Source organism: Hylobates moloch, unplaced genomic scaffold (assembly GCF_009828535.3).
Source record: "Hylobates moloch isolate HMO894 unplaced genomic scaffold, HMol_V3 SCAFFOLD_24, whole genome shotgun sequence".
Classification (NCBI taxonomy): domain Eukaryota; kingdom Metazoa; phylum Chordata; class Mammalia; order Primates; family Hylobatidae; genus Hylobates; species Hylobates moloch.
In genome coordinates this window covers 32,543,071-32,565,185 of record NW_026652299.1, presented here as the reverse complement: position 1 = coordinate 32,565,185, position 22,115 = coordinate 32,543,071, and the positions used below count along the sequence as shown (strand labels likewise).

Here is a 22,115-nt window from a genome sequence, read left to right as displayed (position 1 = left end):
AAGAGCGAGACTTCGTCTCATAAATAAATAAATAAATAAATAAATAAATAAATAAATACAAATAAAGCCTATTTAAAACAAATAAGCAAACAAACACAGAAACATGGCTTCTTCAGTCCTCACCGTTTGGATGCACAGCACACACCCTCTGCCTGTGTGCTTTATCTTTCTATTTTGCCACACTGAGGTTTCCCAACTATTGCCCCAGGGGACATTGTCCTCATTTCAATTTGTATTTTTAATAGCACTTCTTTCTGAAGACAAAAAGAGTACATGTACAAAGTTTGGAAAATAAAAAGAAAAAGAAGTAGGAGAAAAAAAACCCACCCCGAATGGCTCCACCCGGAGACATCAATCATGTTTTGGATAGTGGCCGGCACGATCCTGTTTATATGAAACTGTATTATTCTGTTAACATCACATTTCCCTATCATGAGAAACTTCAAGAACATATTCTTTTGGTAAACATTTCATACATGGCCATACCATAGTTTAGTCAGTCATTCGGCATTCAGGTGGTAATATTTAGATGTGTTCAGTTTTGCATTATTATAAATAATGTGATGAACATCTGTGTGGTGAAAGCTTTGCCACATTTTTGAATTATATCGTAGACTTGGAATTATAAGGTGGAAGAATATGGATATTTTGGTTATCCTTATTCTATTACAAGATTGCTTTCTAGAAATTCTGTTATCTGTTTACATTCTCAGAAGTAGAATGTGAGAGTTTCTGTCTCTATGGTTTTATTAAGTAACATAATTTTAAAAATAATTTGTTGATTTGACGAAAATGAAAACAGAAATGGTATTTCTTTTTTTTTTTTTTTTTTTGAGACGGAGTCTCGCTCTGTCGCCCAGGCTGGAGTGCAGTGGCGCAGTCTCGGCTCACTGCAAGCTCCGCCTCCCGGGTTCACGCCATTCTCCTGCCTCAGCCTCTCCGAGTAGCTGGGACTACAGGCGCCCGCCACCACGCCCGGCTAAGTTTTTGTATTTTTAGTAGAGACGGGGTTTCACCGTGGTCTCGATCTCCTGACCTCGTGATCCACCCGCCTTGGCCTCCCAAAGTGCTGGGATTACAAGCGTGAGCCACCACGCCCGGCCGGAAATGGTATTTCATTGATTTAATGAAACTTTCTTTTTTTCTGGTAAGTATGACTTTCAAAAACCTATTTATTAATTATTTGAATATACAATTTTATAAGTTGTCCACTATATATTGGGGTCTTAATGTTTTTCTTATGAATTTGTAAGAGTTCTATTTTATTGCCAAAAAAATTTTCCCTAGTTTCTTACAGTTTAATTTTTACGTCAAACTTATTTTCAAAATGGGAATAACTCTTTTCCTGGTAATTAAAATAACGGGCTGTCATGGTAAAAAAAAAAAAAGTACTATAGAAAATTATACGAAAAAAGTAAAAATCTACCTTCTACCCCTTGAACTTGTACTAACATTTTTAGATCATTTCCTCTCAAACTTTTATCCTATGCTTTTATGGTATTTTCTGAAGTTTAAGAATTTTAATTTTTATGTACCTCAAAGCAAGCATTTTAAAATTTCAATATATTCTCCAGTGCTTTTGTGTTTAGAAATGTCTTTCTAATCTAGTGATCTGATAAAGAATCATCTCTAAAAAAACAGAGCTGTGATTCTTTTTTTTTTTTGAGATGGAGTTTTGCTCTCGTTGCCCAGGCTGGAGTGTAATGGTTCGATCTCGGCTCACCGCAACCTCTGCTTCCCGGGTTCAAGAGATTCTCCTGCCTTAGCCTTCCGAGTAGCTGGGCTTACAGGCATGCACCACAATGCCCGGCTAATTTTGTATTTTTAGTAGAGACGGGGTTTCTCCTGTTGGTTAGGCTGGTCTCGAACTTCCAACCTCAAGTGATCCACCTGCCTTGGCCTCCCAAAGTGCTGGGATTATAGGCAAGGCATTATGTCATATTATAGAATATTTAGGAAATTAAGGTGGAAAGAAGTCAGCCTTAATGCCTGGACCCTACACATCTTGCTTCCTTTATGCATTGTTCTTTCAAGACATTGATCATGAGCTTTTAATTTATTTTAATTTATTTTTATATGATTGTAAGTACAATTTCCTATCTTTTCCTTTCCTTCATAATTATGCCCTAAGCATTATTTTCTTGTTGCTACAGAGTCTCGGTAATGGTTGTTTTAAATGGTTCCCAATGGCCCCTCCTGTGGCTGTGCTGTCACAGCTGACCCCATCCCTCTAATGAACACTTCCGTTGCTTCCAATTTTTCTGTCAAGCGATATTTAGAAACACCAGAGTCCAGTGAAGCAGAATCTCCCACTGTTCCCTGGGGGCTGACTGTAATGCAATTTGACTTCGCTCATTTCCTCCTTTCCTCAGAGGAGTGTTGGAAGAAATCGCTTTTAGAGAATGGTTAGAAAAACGACCAACAGAAAATGAGGAGGAAGGAGATCATGAGCTGAAAGCATGTTGAGCTTTTAGGAGGAAGCTGCTTTAGAAGCCCAGACTGTGTAGGTTTTGCTTTTGTGACTCACGAATCGGGCATGAGTTTATAATAATTTTGACAGATGCTTTTCACTCATGCAGCGCTTGGTGCTTTTGAGGGCTTTGGCGCAGGAAGTCTTGATGCAGAATCTCTGCTTATCATTTGCTGTCTGTGTGACCTACATCAGCGGCGCCTCAGTCTGTCTTCCTGCAGAATAAGAATACAGTCAGCCGTCTATATCTGTGGGTTGGGCATCCATGGATCCAACCAACTGTGGATTGAAAATATTTGGAAAAATACAATAAAAAGTAAGACTACAACAATAAAATAATATAAATAAAAAACAAGACAGGGCGCGGTGGCTCACACCTATAATCCCGGCACTTTGGGAGGCCGAGGCGGGCAGATCACGAGATCAGGAGATGGAGACCATCTTGGCCAACATGGTGAAACTCCGTCTCTACTAAAAATACAAAAATTAGCTGAGCATGGTGGCACGTGCCTGTAGTCCCAGCTGCTCAGGAGGCTGACGGAGAAGAATCACTTGAACCCGGGAGGCGGAGGTTGCAGTGAGCCCATATCGCGCCACTGCACTCTAGACTGGCGACAGAGCGAGACTCTGTCTAAAAAAAAAAAAAAAAAAATACAGCGTTAACAACTATTTGCATAGTATTTAAATTGTATTAGCTATTACAAGAATCCAGAGATAATTTTAAGTATTTTGGAGGATTTGTGTAGGCTCTATGCAGATACTGTGTCAATTCACATGAGGGACTTGAGCATCCCTGGATTTTAGTATCCACGGATGTGCTGGAACCAGTCCCCGGTGGGATACCGAGGGATATCATGGTAACAGGCCCGGAAGAGGACAGATGAACACACTGGGCCATGGGGCAGCACTGAGCGGTGGTGGAAGAACCCCGAGTAGCCGGAGAAAGAGCAGGAGGGCCTTCCAGGGAAGAGGGAATGGCCTGTGTGAACCCAGGCTGAACTCAATCCTGGGACTCGGTTTCTCTGTTTGTACAAAGTGCTTGGTTCGTGGTCTGCAAGAGCCCTTCCTGTTCCTCCAGGAAGCCTCTCAGGGACCTCTGGCCCTGGCCAGCTCTGCTCCTCTGACCGCTGCGGGTCCTGCAGGCCCTGGCCCTGGCTCCTGTGTGTGCACCAGGCACGTCTAGGCCTCTTCAGCGGGACCAATCTCTCTGCTCAACTCAATCAACAGTTCTTGAGAAATTTCCAGGGGCAGCAAAGTGCTGCTGAATGGGGGTGGGTATCAGCAGACTTAATACGTATTTATTAACTTAAAAGAAGTGTCATTGGTCTATTGGCAAAGCTGGTTAGCAATAATCTTATCTTCTCCAGGAATAACGATCATTAATCATTCCTTCCTGCCGGGTGTAGGAGACAACCCGGCGTATGGTGGTGGAGCACCTGGGAGATAGAGGCAGAGATCTCGTTCCCTGATCCCGGCGCCGTGGTTGTAAAGTAGGAACAGTAATAGCACCTACCTCTAGGGCCACGGAGACCGAATGAAATAATGCCTGTCAAGTCACTTAGTACACAGTAAGCACTCAGTAATGCTAGGTTGTTGTTATTATAATAAATTTTTAGCGAACGGGAAGACCAAGCACCGGTTGGTACTGCGCTAGGCGCAGAAGGCAAAGATGTGGAGATGTCCCGGAGGCGCCTAGGGGATCCGGGCGAAAACCCGAGCGCCGAAGGCTGGGAGGAGGCGGAGCGTCGGGCACCGGGTGGGAGGTGAGCCCCTGGAAAAGGAGGGGGCTCCCGGCGCGCTCTCCCTGTAGCCGCAGCTCCTCTGTTCAGGGCCGCACCCCCTTCGCCGCACTTTCTCTTTGATTTCGAAAGCACTCCTCTCCTCCACCTAGTCTCCTTTCCTGGGTTGCCGGAGGTTACTGCTTGCGGGGAAGACCAAGACGCCAGGCCCGCGGATTAGTCCCCGCCCCGGGGCGGTGTCGCTGGAGCGTCAGGGGAGTCCCGCTCGCCGCAGCCCCAGCGCCGCGCGCGCCCCTCCCTCCTCGCGGACCTGGCAGTGCTGGCGCCCGGAGTGGCCCTTTAAAAGGCAGCTTATTGTCCGGAGGGGGCTGGCGGGGGGCGCCGACCGCGGCCTGAGGCCCGGCCCCTCCCCTCTCCCTCCCTCTGTCCCCGCGTCGCTCGCTGGCTCGCTCGCTGGCTCGCTCGCCCGTCCGGCGCACGCTCCGCCTCCGTCAGTTGGCTCCGCTGTCGGGTGCGCGGCGTGGAGCGGCAGCGGGTCTGGACGCGCGGCCGGGGCTGGGGGCTGGGAGCGCGGCGCGCAATATCTCCCCGCGCGAGATCGGCCCCTGCCACCAGGCGAGGCCTGCGCCGCGATGGCAGAAATGGGCAGTAAGGGGGTGACGGCGGGAAAGATCGCCAGCAACGTGCAGAAGAAGCTCACCCGCGCGCAGGAGAAGGTGAGCGAGCCGGAGCCCCAGCCGCCGCGGAGTCCCGGCCACCTGTCCCCCTATCCTCCGACCCCGGGGCCTGGTCCTCCGCCAGGATCTGGGGCTGTTACCTCTAGAGGAGCGCTTTCGAGGGGCTTCGAGGTCCCCAGGCTGCGTCCCCCGGTGCTCTGGGTGCCCTCTTAGATTTGCGTCCTCTGTCTCCCCACACCCGGCCGGGGCAGAACAGGGCCCCGCTTTGCACCTTCGTGGCTCGGCTGCACAGCAGTGGCCGGCCCTGCTTCAGGCTCTTCTCAGGTGCGCGCTCCAGGCTAACCCGCTTTGGAGGCCAAGGGCCGGGAGGCTGGGAGGCCAGGTGGTGACCCTCAGCTCTCCAGGCCCATGCAGGCAACCCAGGCGGGGCCGGCGCTCGGGGCGAGAGGGAGTATGTCCCTCTGCCCCCCTGGGCCACTATTGCCCCGGACTCCGAAGGCTGCTTCTCGAACCGGCACCCGCAGTTCCTTCCTTCCCACTGCTTCTCCACTTTCGTTCTCCGCGGGCCGAAGGAGGGATTGGGTTTCCTTTCCCAAGAGGTTCCTGCGGCCTGGAAGCTCCCGCCCAGCCCGGCCCCACCGGGAGCCGGAGCCAGCCCCGCAAGGAGGTGCCATCGCCCCAGCAGGGGCTTAGCGTTTCCGGCGGCCGGGGAGCGGGTGGCGGGACTGGCTTTGGGAGCCCACGGCCGGGTGGGGAGCTGGCCTGGAGGAGGGGCGTGGAAGGCGCCACAGGAATCCCGACCCCTCCTCGCGGAGAGCTGGAGTAGGGGATGGAACCGGGGCCTCCCAGGGTGCCCAGAGCGTGCAGGAAATGCAGGGATTGAGGGGCGGGGGTCTGCACCCGGTCAGCTGTCTATCCCAAGCCACCTCTGGTTTATTGAATTGGATCACGCCAGCTGCTGACGCCACTTCCCCTGCCGACTCCAACTCTGAAATCTGAGATTGCAGAATCTGTGTTTCTGCCAGGGTGGCCCCCCAGTGCCCCGCGGCCAGGCCTGCCCCCTCTCCCACCAGCTGCGCGGCCGCCGGGTGGAGGCGCAGGGACAGGCCGGCCTTCCCTTGCCAGGCCTGGTGTCTGTTTATAAACAATGACTTTTGCTTCTGAGACCTGCGGGCTCCCTAAGGATGCAACCACGTGATTGCTGGGGGAGGGGGCAGAGGGGGCGCCTAGAGCTTCCCCATACCTCCCTCAGAGTCCTACTGCTCATCCCTGTGTTTCCTGGCTAAGGAGGTGGGTGGGTGTGCATTGAAGGAAGGGCCCTCAGCCAAGCTCCAGATTTGCCCAGACCCAGCTCCCCAACCCCCAACCCGACCCCAGCGGTGGGGGGGAGGGGGGGGGGAGGAGGAGAAGGAGGAGGAGGAGGAGGAGGAGGGGGAGGGATTAAAGCCCCAGGAATAGCTGGCTGGGGGCTGGGAAGACTTCAGGTTGTGGGGTGGGGTGGTGGCAGCACAGATGCAGTCACCCCTGCTCCCGACTGCCATGACTGGGTAATCCATCTGGGTGCCTGGAGCAGGCAGCCCTGGGCCAGAGCCTGCTTCCTTACCTAAAGGTCCAGGGAGATGAATGGGAAGCGAGGTTAGCTGAGATGATTCCCTGCCCCCATCCCACTGGTGTCCCACCCCTTCCTGGCTCCCCAAGGCTCTTGGTGTGTCCCCTTTGCCCTGGTTGTCTTTTCTCTGCAGCAGCATCTTTGATGTCATTCTCGGGGCAGTAGGCATGGGCGTGTCCCCTCCAAGGAGGTGGTGATGTATCACTGAGCTCCTGAGCCACCATCCCTCTCTCTCGAGCGCCTGTTCTGTGGCCACGGGCAGTTGGCTGACAGCTGGTCAGCTATGCATGTTGGTCTTGGCCAACAGCTGACCTTGCCCATGCCGGGCTTCCTGGGACTGGAGTTTAGTGTTCCAGATGCTCTCTGCCAGCCGGAGACTAGTTACGGACCCTCCCCCCCATCAGAAACCAAGGCAGCATGACCATCACGACAGGCATCCAGGCCAGGTCTCTGAAAGTAGCCTTCCCCTCCCTTTGGGATGAAGGCCTTGCTCCCAGGAAGCCCCATGCCTTAACCCATAGCAGCCTCTGCTGTGTGCCTTCCTGTAGAGTCTGTGCCATCACTGGAGGGTCATCCGCAGTGTCTTTTGTTGGTGATCCGTGCCGCATCTAACTCCCACTGTCAATGAAACTGGAATCCTAGTCTCTTACAGGCAGCCCCACCACTATACCTACCTTGCCTTGGTGAAATCAATGGGTAATGGGGCAATTCCAGTTTCCCTGTGGCCACAGGAAGGCGTTTCCTGAGCAAGGATGGCAGGAGCTGTGCTGGGAGGCTGGGCAAGTCCTGGCGTCCTGGTGTAGGAAGAAGGGCCTGTATCTTGCATCCACCCTTCTCCCCCAGCCTTCCCACATCCACTTCCAGCCCAAACATCCAGACTGTGAGGGTGACAGTGTGGTCAAGGGCAGCCTGCACTCTTGTACCCTGGGCCCTAGGGTCCCCAAGCCAGCTCTTTTTTGACTGTTGTTACCTGTTGACCCTCCTGCCTCCACCACTGGTCTGGCTGCTCCCTGAGGGCAGGGCAGGGCAGGGCACATCCAGGTGTGTGCATTGAGGATGTTACCTGGCCCCAGTCGGTGCTTAGTGAATGTTTTTGAACAAGGGATTTGGGCCCGACGCAGGCTGATGGTGGATTGATTTGTGTTGTTTGTTCTCTGCCATCACTCATTCATCAAATCCTGCCTGGACACAGGCCCGGTGCCTCCTGGGCTGAGCCCCACCCCGATGCTGTCTCAGGCAGGGTGCATGTGGCTCTGGCCTGTCTGGAGCTTTTTCTTGAAGGTCCCATGGCCTGTGGCCTTGGTGTGAGGAGGGTATGAGAATAAATTGGAAGGGTTGCCAGGGCCTGCCAGCATGGCACCATTGCTCCTGGCCCCCTGGCCACTGCCCCTGGAATGCCTGGGGTGCACTGTGTGTGCTGGGAGCTTGAGCCTGTGGGCGCCGTGAGGTCATCTTCCCATTGCGTTTGGCTTGTCGAACCCTCTATAAATGATTGTGTCCATTTTTGGGCCTCAGAAGGGTGGCTAGGCAAAGCCAATGTAGGGTGGAGCCTGGGTCAGATGACGGGGAGGATTAGAGGTTGGCAGGCTGGGCCCCTCGCGGGATGGGGCGCCTGGGGAGAAGGACAGCTGAGGGGGTGGGGATCTGGCCTGCTGGCCCCTGAAGGACCACAGCTTGGGAGTCCTCATGGAGCCGGCCTGACGGAGCTGGGCCTTGCTCTGGCCGCGCTGGGCTGACAGCACAGGAGGAAGGCTCTGGCAGGGTGGGAGTGTGCATGCTGTCCCTCCCTCCCGGCAGATCTTGAGCATGCTGGAGGGGTGCAGGCTGGACAGTGGGGAGGGCCAGCTGGGTGGAGGGAGGGCCCAGGGTTGTCAGTGCACAGCACAGCGCTGACATGCCGAGAAGAGGCTCGCTAAAGGAAGGTGCAGTGGTAGCGATTCCTACAGCCTTGATGCATGGCCATGAATTGCACTATGCTCAGCTGCATGGTCAAGGTCTCCTCACACAGTAGCCACCTTAGCCTCCTCCGGAGGAGCCAGGCCTGTACACCAAGCCTCATCTTTGCAGCAACCTTAGAAGCAGCAATGCTACACCAGAGAGTGGGTGCATGGTCCCTGTAATAGAAAGGACAATGGGGGCATAGGCAGGCCCAGCCACCTGCCCAAGTCACCCAGGCCCTCAGTGACAGCAGTGGGAGCCCACCCAGAGGGTTTCCTCACCTTGGCCACTGACTTTGCAGGGGTCCCGCCCCCTTCCCAGGCCCTAGCACAAAGCTGCCCCCCTCTACCCACATTTCCATCTCTGTCCATCTTGGAGCCCATCTCTGTCCTTCTGTCCTTGAATGTCTGAGGTTCTTCCCTGCCGGCTGCTGTCTTGTCTTTTTCTCTGTCTCTGTCTGTACCTCCCTGCTCTGGGCCTCTTCCCTCTGAACTTGCTCAGGCTCTTCCTGTATCTCTCCAGTCTCAGCTTCCCCTGGACCCGAGTTACTTATGTAGATGGTTCATCTCACCCTGCAGGGAAGGCTTCTGAGCTGGGCATCTTCTGTGGGTGGGCCCAGGTGTGTGGGGGTTCTTGGGTGTTCGGTAAAGGCATGTGGCGTGGGAGGTTGGAAGCATGGCTTCTAGACTTCCCCAATCCCCCAGGGGCCCTGGATGGCCTGAGTACAGCCTTCTGGCTCATACAGGGACCAAGCCAGGCACAGGCTACTTGTCCAGGGAGACAGAGAAAGGGAGCTCGGTAGGCTGCATGGGGCATGGGGAAGGAGAAGGCATTCCAGGAGGTGCAGGCATGGTCCAAGGTGTGGAGAGAGGGGTGAGGACATTGAAGATGCCAGCTCCCTGAAGAGAAGGGGTGCCTGGGTGGTAGATTCCCTCCAGATTTCATGAAGTCGTGAAGGCCAGGAAGATCTATGGATCCCAAGGATTCTCAGAGAAGCTGAGGCTTGAACTCTCTGCACCTTCTTCAAGATCACCACATCGGGGCTCCCTTCTCACTGGCATCTGACCAGGTCCTTTCCCCTGGACTCAGCGTCCGGCCCAGCTGGTCCCTTACGAGCTGTGTGACTGTCTCTGAGGTTCTAGAATCCCTGAGTCCTACCCTTGGAGGTAGGCCCTCTGTCCTCATATCTCTGTAAGGAACAGCAGAGCGTGCACAGGCTCTGGGTTTCCCTGACGTGCTGCGGACCCTTCCTGAGCCCTGTTTCTTCATGTATCAAATAGGGGATAAGAACGGTTCCTCTTCACACATGTGTTGTGGAAAGTAAAGCCCTAGGCACGTGCTTGGGGCATAGCAAGTGTTCGTTGAATGCCAGCTCTGTGGCAGAGCGGCACCTTGAGCCCACATGGGGCACCCTCTTCCCGCATGGCCCCACTTTCTAACCCCTGTCCCCAGAGTGTCCATTACAGGCCTCTATAGACAGCTAATCCCTCCTGATCCTGGGGCTGATCAGGCTTATGACGCTCACAGACCCGGGGCAGTGAGTGTACGTGCATGCATGTGTGTGGGTGCAGCGTACAGGGGTGGAGGGTTGGGGCTTGGGAATCAGACAGCTTTAGAGTGAATCTTGACTACTCCCACCATAAACTGTAAGTTTTTTCCTGTCTCTGGGCTTAACTTTTCACCACTGGCATATGATGAAGTTTGTGTATTCATTCCTTTATTCATGCAACAAATATTGAGCACCACCATACACTGGGCACTGTTCTAGGGAGTGGGGACCCAGGAGTCAACAGAACTAAGCCCCTGCTCTCCTGGAGCTGACATTCTCACCAGGAGAGATGGTGAAGAAACCACCAAGTATAGTGGCAGGTGCTTAGAGGGGTGGTGAGGCAGGGACTCGCCTGCCCTCAGGACTTTCTGCATGTGTCCCGTGTGGGAGGAGTGTGCTGGGTTGAGGATTGAGGTGTGGACGTGACTGTGGGAGCTCACACAAGTGGATCGGGTGGAGAGAGGCAGGTGGGCAGCTCCCGTCCCAGGTGAGGGGCACCCACGGGAGGATGGCTTCCTGTTGGATGCCACCCTGGTTTGTTGTGTTTTCCTAAAGCTGCCTCTTTGGCAAGCCTCCTTTTAGGATTAAGAGTGCAGATGTGCAGCCTCGCTGGGTGTTTGTGCAGGGCAGGTGGGCAGGGGCTCCTGCCCAGGATGGAGGATGGGGGAGGCAGGAGGGGCTGCTAAAGGAGAGGAGGAGGGCATCAAAGATGGCCTTTGCTGCCCAGGGCCACTTGTAAGATTCTCATGCCAGGCAGCAACTCTGGGTGCGGTAGAAAGCTCTAGACAGCTGAGTTTGAGTCTTTCCCCCGCACATTTCTACCCTTGGGCAAGTCTCACTGAATTCTTGGAATCCCAGTTTCCTCATCTGAAACAGGGGTCATGATCTCTGCCGCTGGGACTGTGGTGAAGACGAAATGGAAACGTGCTGGAGAGGCTGCCCGATCAGGTGGGGCTCCAGGTTCTGCTCCTGCGGAGACCACTGGAGGGACTCGGCCTACTGTTGTTCTCGTGCTGTGGAAGAGGCCCAGCACCCGGGCTTCTGAGAAGCTGCCACCTCCTAAAGAGGCCGCAGGGTCCACCTCCTAAAGAGGCCGCAGGGTTGTGGACCTGCCAAGGGCTGACAGGGGTCAGGGCTGGGGAGCCGAGGAGAGAAAGGCGGGCTCTTCTTGCGCCAGGGAAGCCTTTGTCAAATATTAACTTAAACATAATGGCATTGTTTCCTGCATTCCGGCTGCATGCCATCATCGCTGTGGACAGGTGAGAGTGTTATACGTCCTATCCACAAAGGAAGAAACTGAAGCTGGACTGGTTGTGTGACTCCCCAGTGGGCTGTCTGGGCTTCCACCTCCCTTGCGGTCAGTAGGATCAGTAGCGGGGTCTGGCCTGGGGCAAGGCCTTGGAGACAAGCAAATGAGATGGAGGTGTCCAGCAGACTCCCTGCATAAAGCCCTGATGGGGAAGGGGTGTCACTGTGACAGACTTTGGTCCCCAAGACCTTCCCCTGTTTAACAAGACTTGGGGCCCCTGTCGGCCCCTCAGCTCCACCTGGGGTCTAGGCTTGCACTTTGGAGTGTGTGGTAGACTCTGGGGTGATGGGAACACCTGGGGTTTCTAGGTGCAAGTCCAGAGATGGGACGCAAATGAGGACAGACAGGACCCTGCGCTGTGTGTTTTTTCCCAAATAGTAAAAGCTGTCTCCAGTTTATTCCAGTCTAAAAGAACACTCTTGGCCGGGCGCGGTGACTCATGCCTGTAATCCCAGCACTTTGGGAGGCTGAGATGGGTGGATCCCCTGAAGTCAGCAGTTCTAGACCAGAGCTAGCCAACATGGTGAAACCCCGTCTCTACTAAAAATACAAAAATTAGCCTGGCATGGTGGTGGCGCCTGTAATCCCAGCTACTCGGGAGGCTGAGGCAGTAGAATCGCTTGAACCCGCAAGGCGGCGGTTGCAGTGAGCTGAGATTACACCACTGCACTCCGACCTGGGTGACAGAGCGAGACTCCATCTCAAAAAAAAAGGTCAGGCGCAGTGGCTCACGCCTGTAACCCCACCACTTTGGGAGGCCGAGGCGGGCAGATCACGAGGTCAAGAGATCAAGACCATTCTGGCCAACATGGTGAACCCCTGTCTCTACTAAAAAATACAAAAATTAGCTAGGTGTAGTGGCATGCACCTGTAATCCGAGCTACTTGGGAGGCTGAGGCAGGAGAATTGCTTGAACCCGGGAGGCGGTGGTTGCAGTGAGCCCAGATTGCGTCACTGCACTCCAGCCTGGCGACAGAGTGAGACTCTGTCTCAACAAATAAATAAATAAGTAAATAAAAATAAAGCTTACGTCCCTCTAATTTTGTTTCTGTTATTGCTACAGTATTTTTTAATGAGATGATGGTCATACTAGTTGTTTTTTAATGTTCCTGGGGGGGAAAGAACCATGCTGCTGACACTGCCCCCACTACCACGCACACACACGCACCCTGGGAAGACTTCCTGGGGGGAAACCCATGCTCTGGGCACTTTGCTTTGCTTCCTGACCCAGGCAGGCCCATGTGTCTCTGGTCCCTGTGGTCACCAAGGCATCTCATCCCCTCAGCTTGGCTCACAGTAGGTGCATACTTGTTGCACATGTGGCTGCATGGATTCTTCAGGCAGTGGAGAGACAGCACTGATGGCTGGCAGAGGCCCTGGAGGCTCCCTGGGTTTGAGGGTGCAGGGTGGGAGGGGGAGGGATGCTGTGTCTGCAGGATTTAGGTTGGGGCTAGGCTAGTGGGTGCAGATCCCACGCTGCCCCGGCCACCCTGGAGGGACCCAGGATCACGCCTCATCACACTTCCCTGTGGTAAAGCAGCCGTGGTCAGCTGCTCAGGCCTGTGGCGGGGCCTAACCCGAGCTGGTGGCTGTAGTGCTTGGTGCCCACGAATGGGGTTCTTGTGATTGGCCCGGGCCCAGCCGAGGAGTCCTGCTTGATTTTAGGCCAGATGCCAAATAGGGCTTGGCCTCGGTCCTCTGCAGGGGGCTGTCCTATAAGAGAAAGCTTTCAGGTGACAGCAGTACTGGGCAGTGCTGACTGGGGGTTCAGTGTGATTTGCTGGACCCAGACATCACTGTGAGAGCTGCTGTCCTTGGACACATTTTGCTGGCTTTTTGCAAAGCCTCTTCCCTCTGCTTCCCAGGCCTGCACCTTCAGCCCCAGTCATGACCCAGATCCCAAGCGCGACAGCAGGTGGGGTGGGACTGGGGTCACAGCAACAGCATGGGGTGTGGGGGTAGGGCGGTTGGGCCTTGGAGCCTGGGGCCACAGCCTGGGGCACTGAGGACTGTCCTGTGGTGCCCCTGGGAGTGGGCGTTCGTGACCCCATACTATGCCCAGCCCCCACTGCTGCCTCCAGCCTGCAGACATCTCCCCTCTGCAGTGTGAAGGCCGCAGTGTCGGGAGGCTGAGCCCGGATTGTTACGGGGAGTGAGTGGGCGGCTGCAGCAGCTGCCACGGGACTGGGTTGGGGGTGGGGGAAGGAGTTATCACTACCAGGGTCTGTGGAGCTCAGGCCTTCCGTTCCCTGCAGGCCTCCCCATCCTCAGTGCCCCTGGGGCATCCCCGCTGGCTCCTGAAGTATGGTCCTTGTTTTGTGGGTCAACTTCTTACTCTGAATGAAGTCCCCCGAGGAGCCTGCAGATCACATGGGTAGAGGCTGCGATGGCTTCGCATTTACACCCTTAGTCATTCTGTCATCTGTGGCCTGCCCACTGTGGGTCCCTGCTCTCAGGAGCTCCCAGCCTTGCACACAGCACGCATCCCAGGACTGTGGGTTGGGAAGGGCACTGGAGCCTGAGGGGCTTCCCCTCAGGCCCTGGCAGTCAGGGAAGGCTCCTCAGAACCTGAGCCAAGTTCGGAGGGCAAAGGAGGCAGGTGGTAGTGTGGGGAGAGATGCTCGGATGGCAGTGGAAACAGTGCTTGTCAGGACCCATTCAGGGCCTGAGTTTGAGAAGATGGGCAGAGGCTGGGCCTGGGCTGTAGCCTGGGGCCCCTGGGAGAGGCGGGCTCTGCCTTGGGCTCTTCAGCTTCCCTCCTCACGTGTTGCCTGAACTGTCCTTCTGTCTCCTGGTCTGGCCTCAGCCAAGAACTGTATCTTAATTGTCCTGGGTTTCGGGTGAGGGGATGAGCCTGGAGTCTCCAGAAGGAGTGGCCTGGGCCAGATTAGAATCCAGCCATGCCCAGGGTCTGGGGCAGGGCTTGGGCCTGGAGTCCACCCGTTAGGGCTGGGGACACAGGGGCCAGGTGACACCTGTCGCTGGAAGGGCAGGTGGAAAACATCCTGTACCTGCCCTGTCCCATGCATGCCTGATTCTCCACCTGCTGCACAGCCCAGGGTGACACCAGGAGGGCTGATGCTGCTGGGCCTGGAGGAGTGACGCTGCTGGGCCTGGAGGGGTGACGCTGCTGGGCCTGGAGGGCTGACGCTGCTGGGCCTGGAGGGGTGACGCTGCTGGGCCTGGAGGGGTGACGCTGCTGGGCCTGGAGGGCTGATGCTGCTGGGCCTGGAGAGCTGGCGGCTGGCAGGTCTATCGGTGGATCCACTTACCCTTTTTAGGGCGCCCCTGTATTCACGGCCCTGTGTGGCCAGGCCATTGACTGGGATGGCCATGGGGGTCCTTTTGTTCCAAAGCTGGGTCAGAGCTGGGGAGGGGCCTCAGAGGAGCGGTCCTACCAGCTGTGGGGACCCCTGGCTCCAGGGCAGACCCCCGAGTGGGGAGTGGGCACAGTAACGTGAATGACGCCGCAGTCTCTGTTGTGTGGATGGAGATGGGGGCAGTGGCTGGCAGCGAGGGGGTTCCACCAGGCCCGTGGCTGGAGAAGCTTTGTTGGAACCACAGGGCTGGCAGGAGTGGGTGCCAGGAAAGCCTTTGCCAGCCCAGCCCTTTTTTCCAACAGCTGCTGCTACTTTCTTTGGACCTTTGCTCAGCTCGCCATCTCCCTGGGACTGCGGCCAAGACGCCTGAGTCCAGGGCAAGCCGGGGCCCTAATGGCACAGAGAGGCCTGGGTGGGAAAGACCCCTTGAGGGTCTTTGGCCTCCTATCCATTTGGCCCATGGTAGCTCCCCATTTTTCTCTGGCCTGAAGTGGCATGAGCTGTCTAATTACGTGTCAGGGGCCAGATGCAGGTGATGGGGTGGATGGAGCTCGGAGCTGGACCCTGGGATCACAGGCAGATGGGCAAAGGGAGGGGAGACACTGAATGAGAGAAAGGGGAAGAGGAAAGTTAGGATGTAGGGAGGAAGGAATTCATCCCCTTGGGACCGCTCCCCCGCTGTGTGGCGCTGGGCAAGTCACTTGCCTACGGCTTGTTGGAGGGTCCGCAAGGATGTATGGGGGAAGCACGCAGCTCTGCCCTCCCTGGTGGGTGACGCAAACGCTCTTTCCCGGGGAGCATCTCATGACAGCCCATAGGCGTCATTCTGGCTTTTGTGTTTTGAGCTTGTTGTCTGTGCTTATGACAGGTTTCTTGAAAGTGAACTTCAGTGAGCTTCCCCGCCATTCTCTCCCCACCACCTGTAGAGGCTGAAAAAGCTAAATTGGGAGCTGATGGTCTCACCTCCCCGGGACAGAAGTCAGCTCTCCTTTGACTTAGACCCTGATAGAATGGGGAGGAGAGGGCGAAAGAGGGTGGGGCCGAGGTTAGAGGGGCCAGATGAGGGGCACAGAGCTGAGGGTGGAGGAGAGGGTCTGGCATCATTTATTCATTCACTCACTGGCTCACTGAGGAACGTGCTGTGTAGCGGAAGACCACAGGCTCCAGGTGGGCCACCAAGCCTCAGTGTGCCCACCTGGGAACCGGGAAGTGGGAGACTCCTCTCTCAGCAAAACAAGGTGAACTCCCGACTCCTGTGAGTGAGAATGGCAGCAGCTGGGTTCCTGCTGGGTCCGGCTGGGTCTGGAAGGTTCAGGGGGGCAGAGCCATTGCACCTCTGTTGCATTATGTAATTTACTAAGAACCATCACACCCGCCGCTTTCCATTTGTTTCTCTCTGTGCCCTGTGAGGTAGGTGGGACCAAACTATGGCCCCATCTGGCAGATGAGAACAGAGGCTGGAGAAACTCTGGGATTCCCTCCCTCCTGGGCCTCAGACTTTGCCCCAAGTTGGCCTTTCCCAGGCACTGCCACCCCCATCCCCGAGTCCAGGGAGTGGGAAGGAGGTGGTAAGAAGAGCTTGGAAGGGACTGTTAAGGTGCAGATGCCTTCATTGTCTTCAAATGAAAATCAGTGTGGGGGCTGCCTTTGTTGGGGAACACCTGGCATATGTTTGGGGGTGGGAGTGGGGCCCCTGGGTGGCTCCAGGAGGCTGGCACACCAGAGGGAACGTGAACCCACAGAGCCGGGCCCTTCACCTTGGGATTTCCATACTCCTGGGATCCCCCAGTGACCCCACCAGGGAGGCGTGGTGCAGGGGACCTGGGTACCCACAGGAATCCAGGGACCCGGGAGGATCAGATTTGAATGAAGCTGGCCTGACTGTGCTCCGGAGAAGCACACCTCCCACCTCCCACGAAGAAAGAGTTGCAGGGATCCTGGGGGATGTTAGTGGTTTGGGAGGGGACTCCAGGATGAGGAATGAGCTGACTCTTGTTCTAAACTGAGAAACAGAATCCACAATTAATTGGATGCATTTGCTGAACCTGGGACAGGACCCAAATCTTGTTCTTTTTCTGAAATATAAACCAAGCCAGGAGTTTATTTATTTGTGTCCCCATCTCCCTGCAAGGACTCAGTGAAGCAGCCTGTCCTGGAAGGCAGCCTGGCTGAGCTGGAATGTCACCGCCTTCCCCAAGTTGACCCGCCTACCCTGTCCTCCTGGTCTGGTGAACCATGGGCCTGGAGGAGGCCCCAGTTGAGGGGGTCCTTCCCTGAGGGCATTGGGGGCAGCACCACCTGGGGGCTAGTGGGCAGGGTCTGTTGATCCTGGGCTGGTCTGGCCTGGGGCCGACTTCAGAAGCCTCCCTGAGGAATGGGTGTGGGCTGCAGGGCCGGGCAGGGGGAGCTGAGTCAGCACTGTGGGAACCCCGATCACAGCAAGGACAGAACCTGATGCCAGCGTCCGGCTTTGTGCCACTGCACTTGCGGGTCACCCTGCCTGCTGCACTGCGAGAGACTAGGGAGGCCTTCCCCACAGTCTGCAGTTGGCTCAGCGCCACTCCAGTGCTTAGACTGTGTACCTGAGCCATGCGGGGAGGGAGAGAGGGACCTGGAGCTCCGAGGTTGCACTGGCCTCCTGGCTAGCAGGCAGCGGGAGCCCCCAGGTTCCTACTCCTGCTCTCCCTCCTCATCTCCTTTTGACTTCCATAAAATGGGCTAACAGCGCTGCTTGCTGGTCTCAGTCCTGAAGGGGGAGGCTAGACCCATCGTGCCTGTGTTCCTGGCTTCTGGCACATGGTAGGCACACAGTGCCAAGTGAATTGGCGTGTGAGGCTTCGGAGGATAAAAGCCTTTGTATAAGGCTTTGCAAACACCTTACACAATGCAGCAAGGTGGAAAGAATATGATTTTCAAGTCTCAGAGCCCCAGGTTCAAATCCTAGCTCTCCTCTTCCTAAGTGCTTTGACCTTGAACAAGTTACTCCCCCTCCAAGTTTCAGTGTCCCCTTTTGTGAGGTGGGATAGTATCCTGCGTGGGAGGGTTGTCATGAGGATTAAACGGGAGAACAGCTGTCTCCATTTCACACACGAGGACCCTGAAGGTCGGGGTGTCGGCTCGTGGACTAGCCCTGCTCCAGGGTGGGGAGCGGGGCCTTAGGCCAGTGGGGGGTGTCCAGCTGCACCCATGCCCTCTGTGTGTATCCTCTAGGGCCGTCCCGTCTGAGTCTAGGCCTGGGCCCCCCCAGCACTGGAGGAGTCCAGGGAGTCCAGGCCTAGCTCAGGATCCAGATGGTAGGGCTTGAGGCCTTGGGAAGGAAGGAAGGGGAGGGGATTGTCCAGAGAGAACGGCAGGGGCGGAAACGTGTGATATCGTTCTCACCCATCATAAGGGCCACAGCTGACACCGCTCTAACGAAAGACAGGTTTCCAAGGGCAAAGCATCACATTTCTTTAATCACCATATTACATGACACGGGAGCCTTCAACAATGAAGACGCAAGGACCAGAGAGAACTGTCTGTTTTCAGGTATAAGTTGGTGAGGAATGGACAGCCGCGTAGACATGTGACGGGACAACGGGTGTGACCTAATGGTGATAGTCCGAGGGGGAACCCAGCAAGGCCTGTCGGCTAAACTTCTTTCCAGCCTCTCTGTGTTGTGTGGCTTCCTCCCACATAGAGTGCAGGACCCCTGTGGAATGAGGGTCTTCAGGGGTGAAGGGAGTGGGAGAGAGTGAACTCTCTGGGTTTCATGGCTGGCTTTGGGGAAAAGGGGTTTTGGTCTTTATGCTTCACCTTGGGAAAGAAAAATTCCAGTTTTGATGACTCACCTGGGCAGGGAAAAAGAGGGGAGAGAGACAGAAGGGCAGGAGAAGGTCCCAGAGAGCTTACCTCTGAGGCCTTTCACATGCCCTTTGTTCAGAGTCTGCGGTGAGCCACAGCACCACACTTTGGGGCGCTGTGTTCTGAGCCCCGACAGGGCCTTGTGGGGGCCAGGCTCCAGGTGATACTGTAAGCCCCCACTCCCCTTCTGCCCTCCTGCCCTGACCCCTCTCTTTGTGGACAGCCCTAGCGTGGGGGTGGCCGGGGGCTGACCTGGCATCTGTGGGGGGCCCCCAGGCTGTGCCCCACTCCTTTGGCTCCCTCCTGGGATTTTTTTTTTAGAGGGATTAGCCCCCCTGTCTACTCAGCCCCTTACTGTTGAACTGTGCTGCTTTTGGTGGAGAGAGCCCTGGGGGAGGAGGGGACAGTGCAGGACGAGCTCCTCTTCCCTTCGGGCACAGGGGGTGTAGGTGTGGTCTGTGGCTTCTGGGACCTCTGTCCTCTCTCCTGCATGGGGTCCCTGCCTCCCCTTCCCAAGTGCACTGCACTGTGTTGGCCCTTCCCAGGGAGCTTTGGAGGAGGCCTGGATGTGTTAGTGAAGGGACCTGGGCACACCTCTGGGGACTGTTCTAGATGATGACTGGGACGGCAGGGCTGATCCTCTGGAAGGCTAGTGACTTGCCCAAGGCTGCGGGTCAGTGGGAGGCCTTTGCTGCCCCCTGCAGCATGCCCCTGAGCTGGTGGCTGGCCTCAGGGCTGAGCCTGGTGGTGCTAGGGACTGCGGACAGGTGTTCAGGGCCTTTAGTCAGCAGCACTGCCTCCCACACAGGGCAGCCCGCTGAGCAGCGGTCAGCCTCTCTGGGCCCTGTTGTTCTTGTTACCTCCCTCTAAGGTTAGTGGGACCTGGATTATGCCCAGGGAGGGATGGCACCTGCTGAAGTCACACAGCCCATTAGGGTGGGACTGGGCTATGTCCACTTCTGTCCCACTGTGTGCTGACATCCTTATTTGGGTGGGGAGGGGGCAGTGCCTTTGTCCCCCACATCCATGTCCCTGTAGCCCTTCATATTTATCTCATTCCACTCCTTCTTGCCACACAGCACAGGACGGGCAGGGTTAGGGGGAGGAAGCCTGGAGCCCCTCTGCTCCCCTGAATGTTCATTCCACCTGCCAGGGCCTGGGGCAGGGGCAGGGATGGGGGGTAGGGAGGGTGTAGGGGTGTGGTGGAGGATGGCATGTGGGGTAGGGGCCAGGCGGAGAGCTGGGCCAAGAGCCTGGGGAAGGGGCAAGGCTGGGGGCAGGGCCAAAGGTAGGGGCCATGGGGTAGGGCAGGGGTAGCCGCGTGACTCCCTCTGCATGTTCTTGTCCCCTCTGGCTCTCCGTTCCATTCCCCCCCACCCACCAGCCCCTATTCTTTTGTTGTTTTTCTGAGACAGGGTCTTGCTCTGTTACCCAGGCTGAGTGTAATGGCACAATCATAGCTTGCCGCAGCCTTCAACTCCTGGGCTCAAGCGATTCTCCTGCTTCAGCCTCCCGGGTATCTGGGACCACAGGTGCATGCCACCACACCTGGCTAATTAAAAAAAAAAAAATCTTTTTTGTAGAAATGGGGTCTCCTTATGTTGCCCAGGCTGGTCTTGAACTCCTGGCCTCAAGCAATCCTCCCACCTTGGCCTCCCAAAGTGCTGGGATTATAGGCATGAACCACCACGCCTGGTCAGCCAGCCCTTATTCTTGATCTGATTACCTGTTGATCAAACACCTCGTCCCCTTCTGGTTCCTTCCCAACTTTCCTCCAGCCTTGGTTTCCTACTTCTGGGGCCAAATACAGTGGAATCAGCCTTGGACTCGAAGTAGGGCCATTCTCCTTTTCTCTGGGACTCAGAACCTGCCAGCCTTGGCTTTTGTTTCTGCATCTGCAAAGAGGGGGAGCCCCTGTGGCTGAGAACAGCACTCACACTTGTGTGGAGGGGCAGGGCATGCTGGACAGGCCAGGGTGAGGCAGGGAAGCCCCTAGAATAGCACTGGGCAGAGGAAGGCCTGAGAATGCCCTGGGGCTGGGGTGAGGGCAGCCTCCTCAGTACTGTGCTGCGTGGGGTGCCTGTTGGTGCCTCAATGGGCACTTCTGGGTGGGTGCTATCTAAAGCTGACTCTGGGCATTCACTCCTTTGAATAGCAGAAATGACAACAGTACTGTTTGAAGTAATACCAATGATGCATTTGAGACAAACACATACCTCCCATAGGCACCATTTACTAGTTCCAGTGTCATAGATGTAGAAACCAAGGACTTTGATTAAGGAATGAATAGCCTGGTTGCATGTTTAGGTTGAGCTTCTCAGACAGAAACAGATGTGTAAGAACCTGAAGGCATCCAGAAGAACAAGTCAGCCCCTGTGCCTGGAGTGGAGTCGGGGAAGGCTGCCTGGAGGAGGTGATGGGAAGGGCCAGCATAGCCTGGCATTGCTAGGGAGGCAGAGTTTCCTAATGAAGACTGTGGGAGTGTGTGGTGACCCGTGGCCGGTTGCCCTCCCACCCAGCTCAGACCTTCACTTGGCCCCAAGGCGGGTGGATGCTGGCCAGACCTTCCCCCTCCCCTGCCCTGGCTACTGGAGAGCTGTCACCGTCCCCCACCCACAGCTGTGCCCTGGCTGGGGCTGGGCTGGTGCTCTGCTTCTCCCAGCACAGGCTGTTCCCCCACTGAGCTCAGGAAGCAGGTGATGAGGGTGGGAGGTGGGTGGGCTGGAGAAGCAGATTCCACCCTGTGTTTGTGGCCAGCGTCCTGGAGCTGGGCTGAGAATAGCACCCACACTTGTGTGGAGGGATAGGTGGGTGGAGGGCTGGGGCCAAGGGTGGGGTGCGTGCCTGTGGAGACAGGCTGTCCTCAGCGAGCCCCACCCAGCACAACTGAAGTGGTGGAGGGTCACCCTGTGTCACTGATGTCCCGCGGCCATGCCCTTGCTGACGGCCTGTGGGGGTGGCACTGGGATGTGGAGTAGTAGCGAGGCCCATCAGAGCTCCGCATGTGGCCACAGCGGGTTGCACCAGGCTGGCCTTCCTGCGATGGCCACTATATTCAGCTGTTTGGTTGATTTCCATGGGGCCTTTTATCGGTTTACCCTTTTCCCAAAGGGGCCCAGGGTAATGGGGTGGCTTGCAGGTTCCCTGCAGAGCTGCAGGCAAGGAGGCTGCAGAGGGGAGCTTGATTGGAGAGAGGAAGGGTGGTGGTTGGTATATGCTGTTCCAAGGAACTGGCCATGCTGCAGTGGACTGTGAGTCACAGGAGCAGGTGCACTGGGAAGCAGGTGCGGGGAAGGCTTGTGTGGGTTGGGGGTTGGGGGAGTAGGGCATTGGGGACTAGGGTGGGAAGACTGCAGGAACTTTCAGCCCTGGGTAGGGGGAGCAGGGGGGAATCCAGTGCCAGCGGCTGGGCCCTCTTACCTACATGATCATACTTCACCCTTAAACACCCTTGAGGGAGTTCTTGGCTCTGACTAAGTGATGAGACCCAGCAGGTCAGGGAGGTGAGCTTACCTGCCCAGGGCTGCACAGCCTGGGCCTGCTCCCGGCACCTTCTGCCCCAGCAGTGTCTCCTACCAGAAGGGGTCCCTGGCCAGCTGCCCAGACTAGATGCCCTGAGCTGGTCATCCAGAGTGGGCAGTGGGAAGGACTGAGGGGCAGG

At 56.0% G+C, this 22,115-nt stretch overlaps 1 protein-coding gene across 9 annotated transcripts in view; it reads left to right on the top strand.

Moving 5' to 3' along the window:
- The first annotated feature begins 4,472 nt into the window (after positions 1-4,472).
- Positions 4,473-22,115, top strand: part of BIN1 (bridging integrator 1) — a 59,007-nt gene continuing 41,364 nt past the window's right edge. For 3 of the 9 annotated variants that reach the window (XM_032145573.2, XM_032145569.2, XM_032145574.2), the window contains exon 1: positions 4,476-4,925. In XM_032145573.2, coding sequence (XP_032001464.1) covers positions 4,842-4,925 — 84 coding nt within the window. In that variant the 5' untranslated portion in view covers positions 4,476-4,841. Of the gene's footprint in view, positions 4,926-22,115 lie in introns of all 9 variants that reach the window. The other 6 variants (XM_032145563.2, XM_032145566.2, XM_032145571.2 and 3 more) reach the window with 4 other exon arrangements.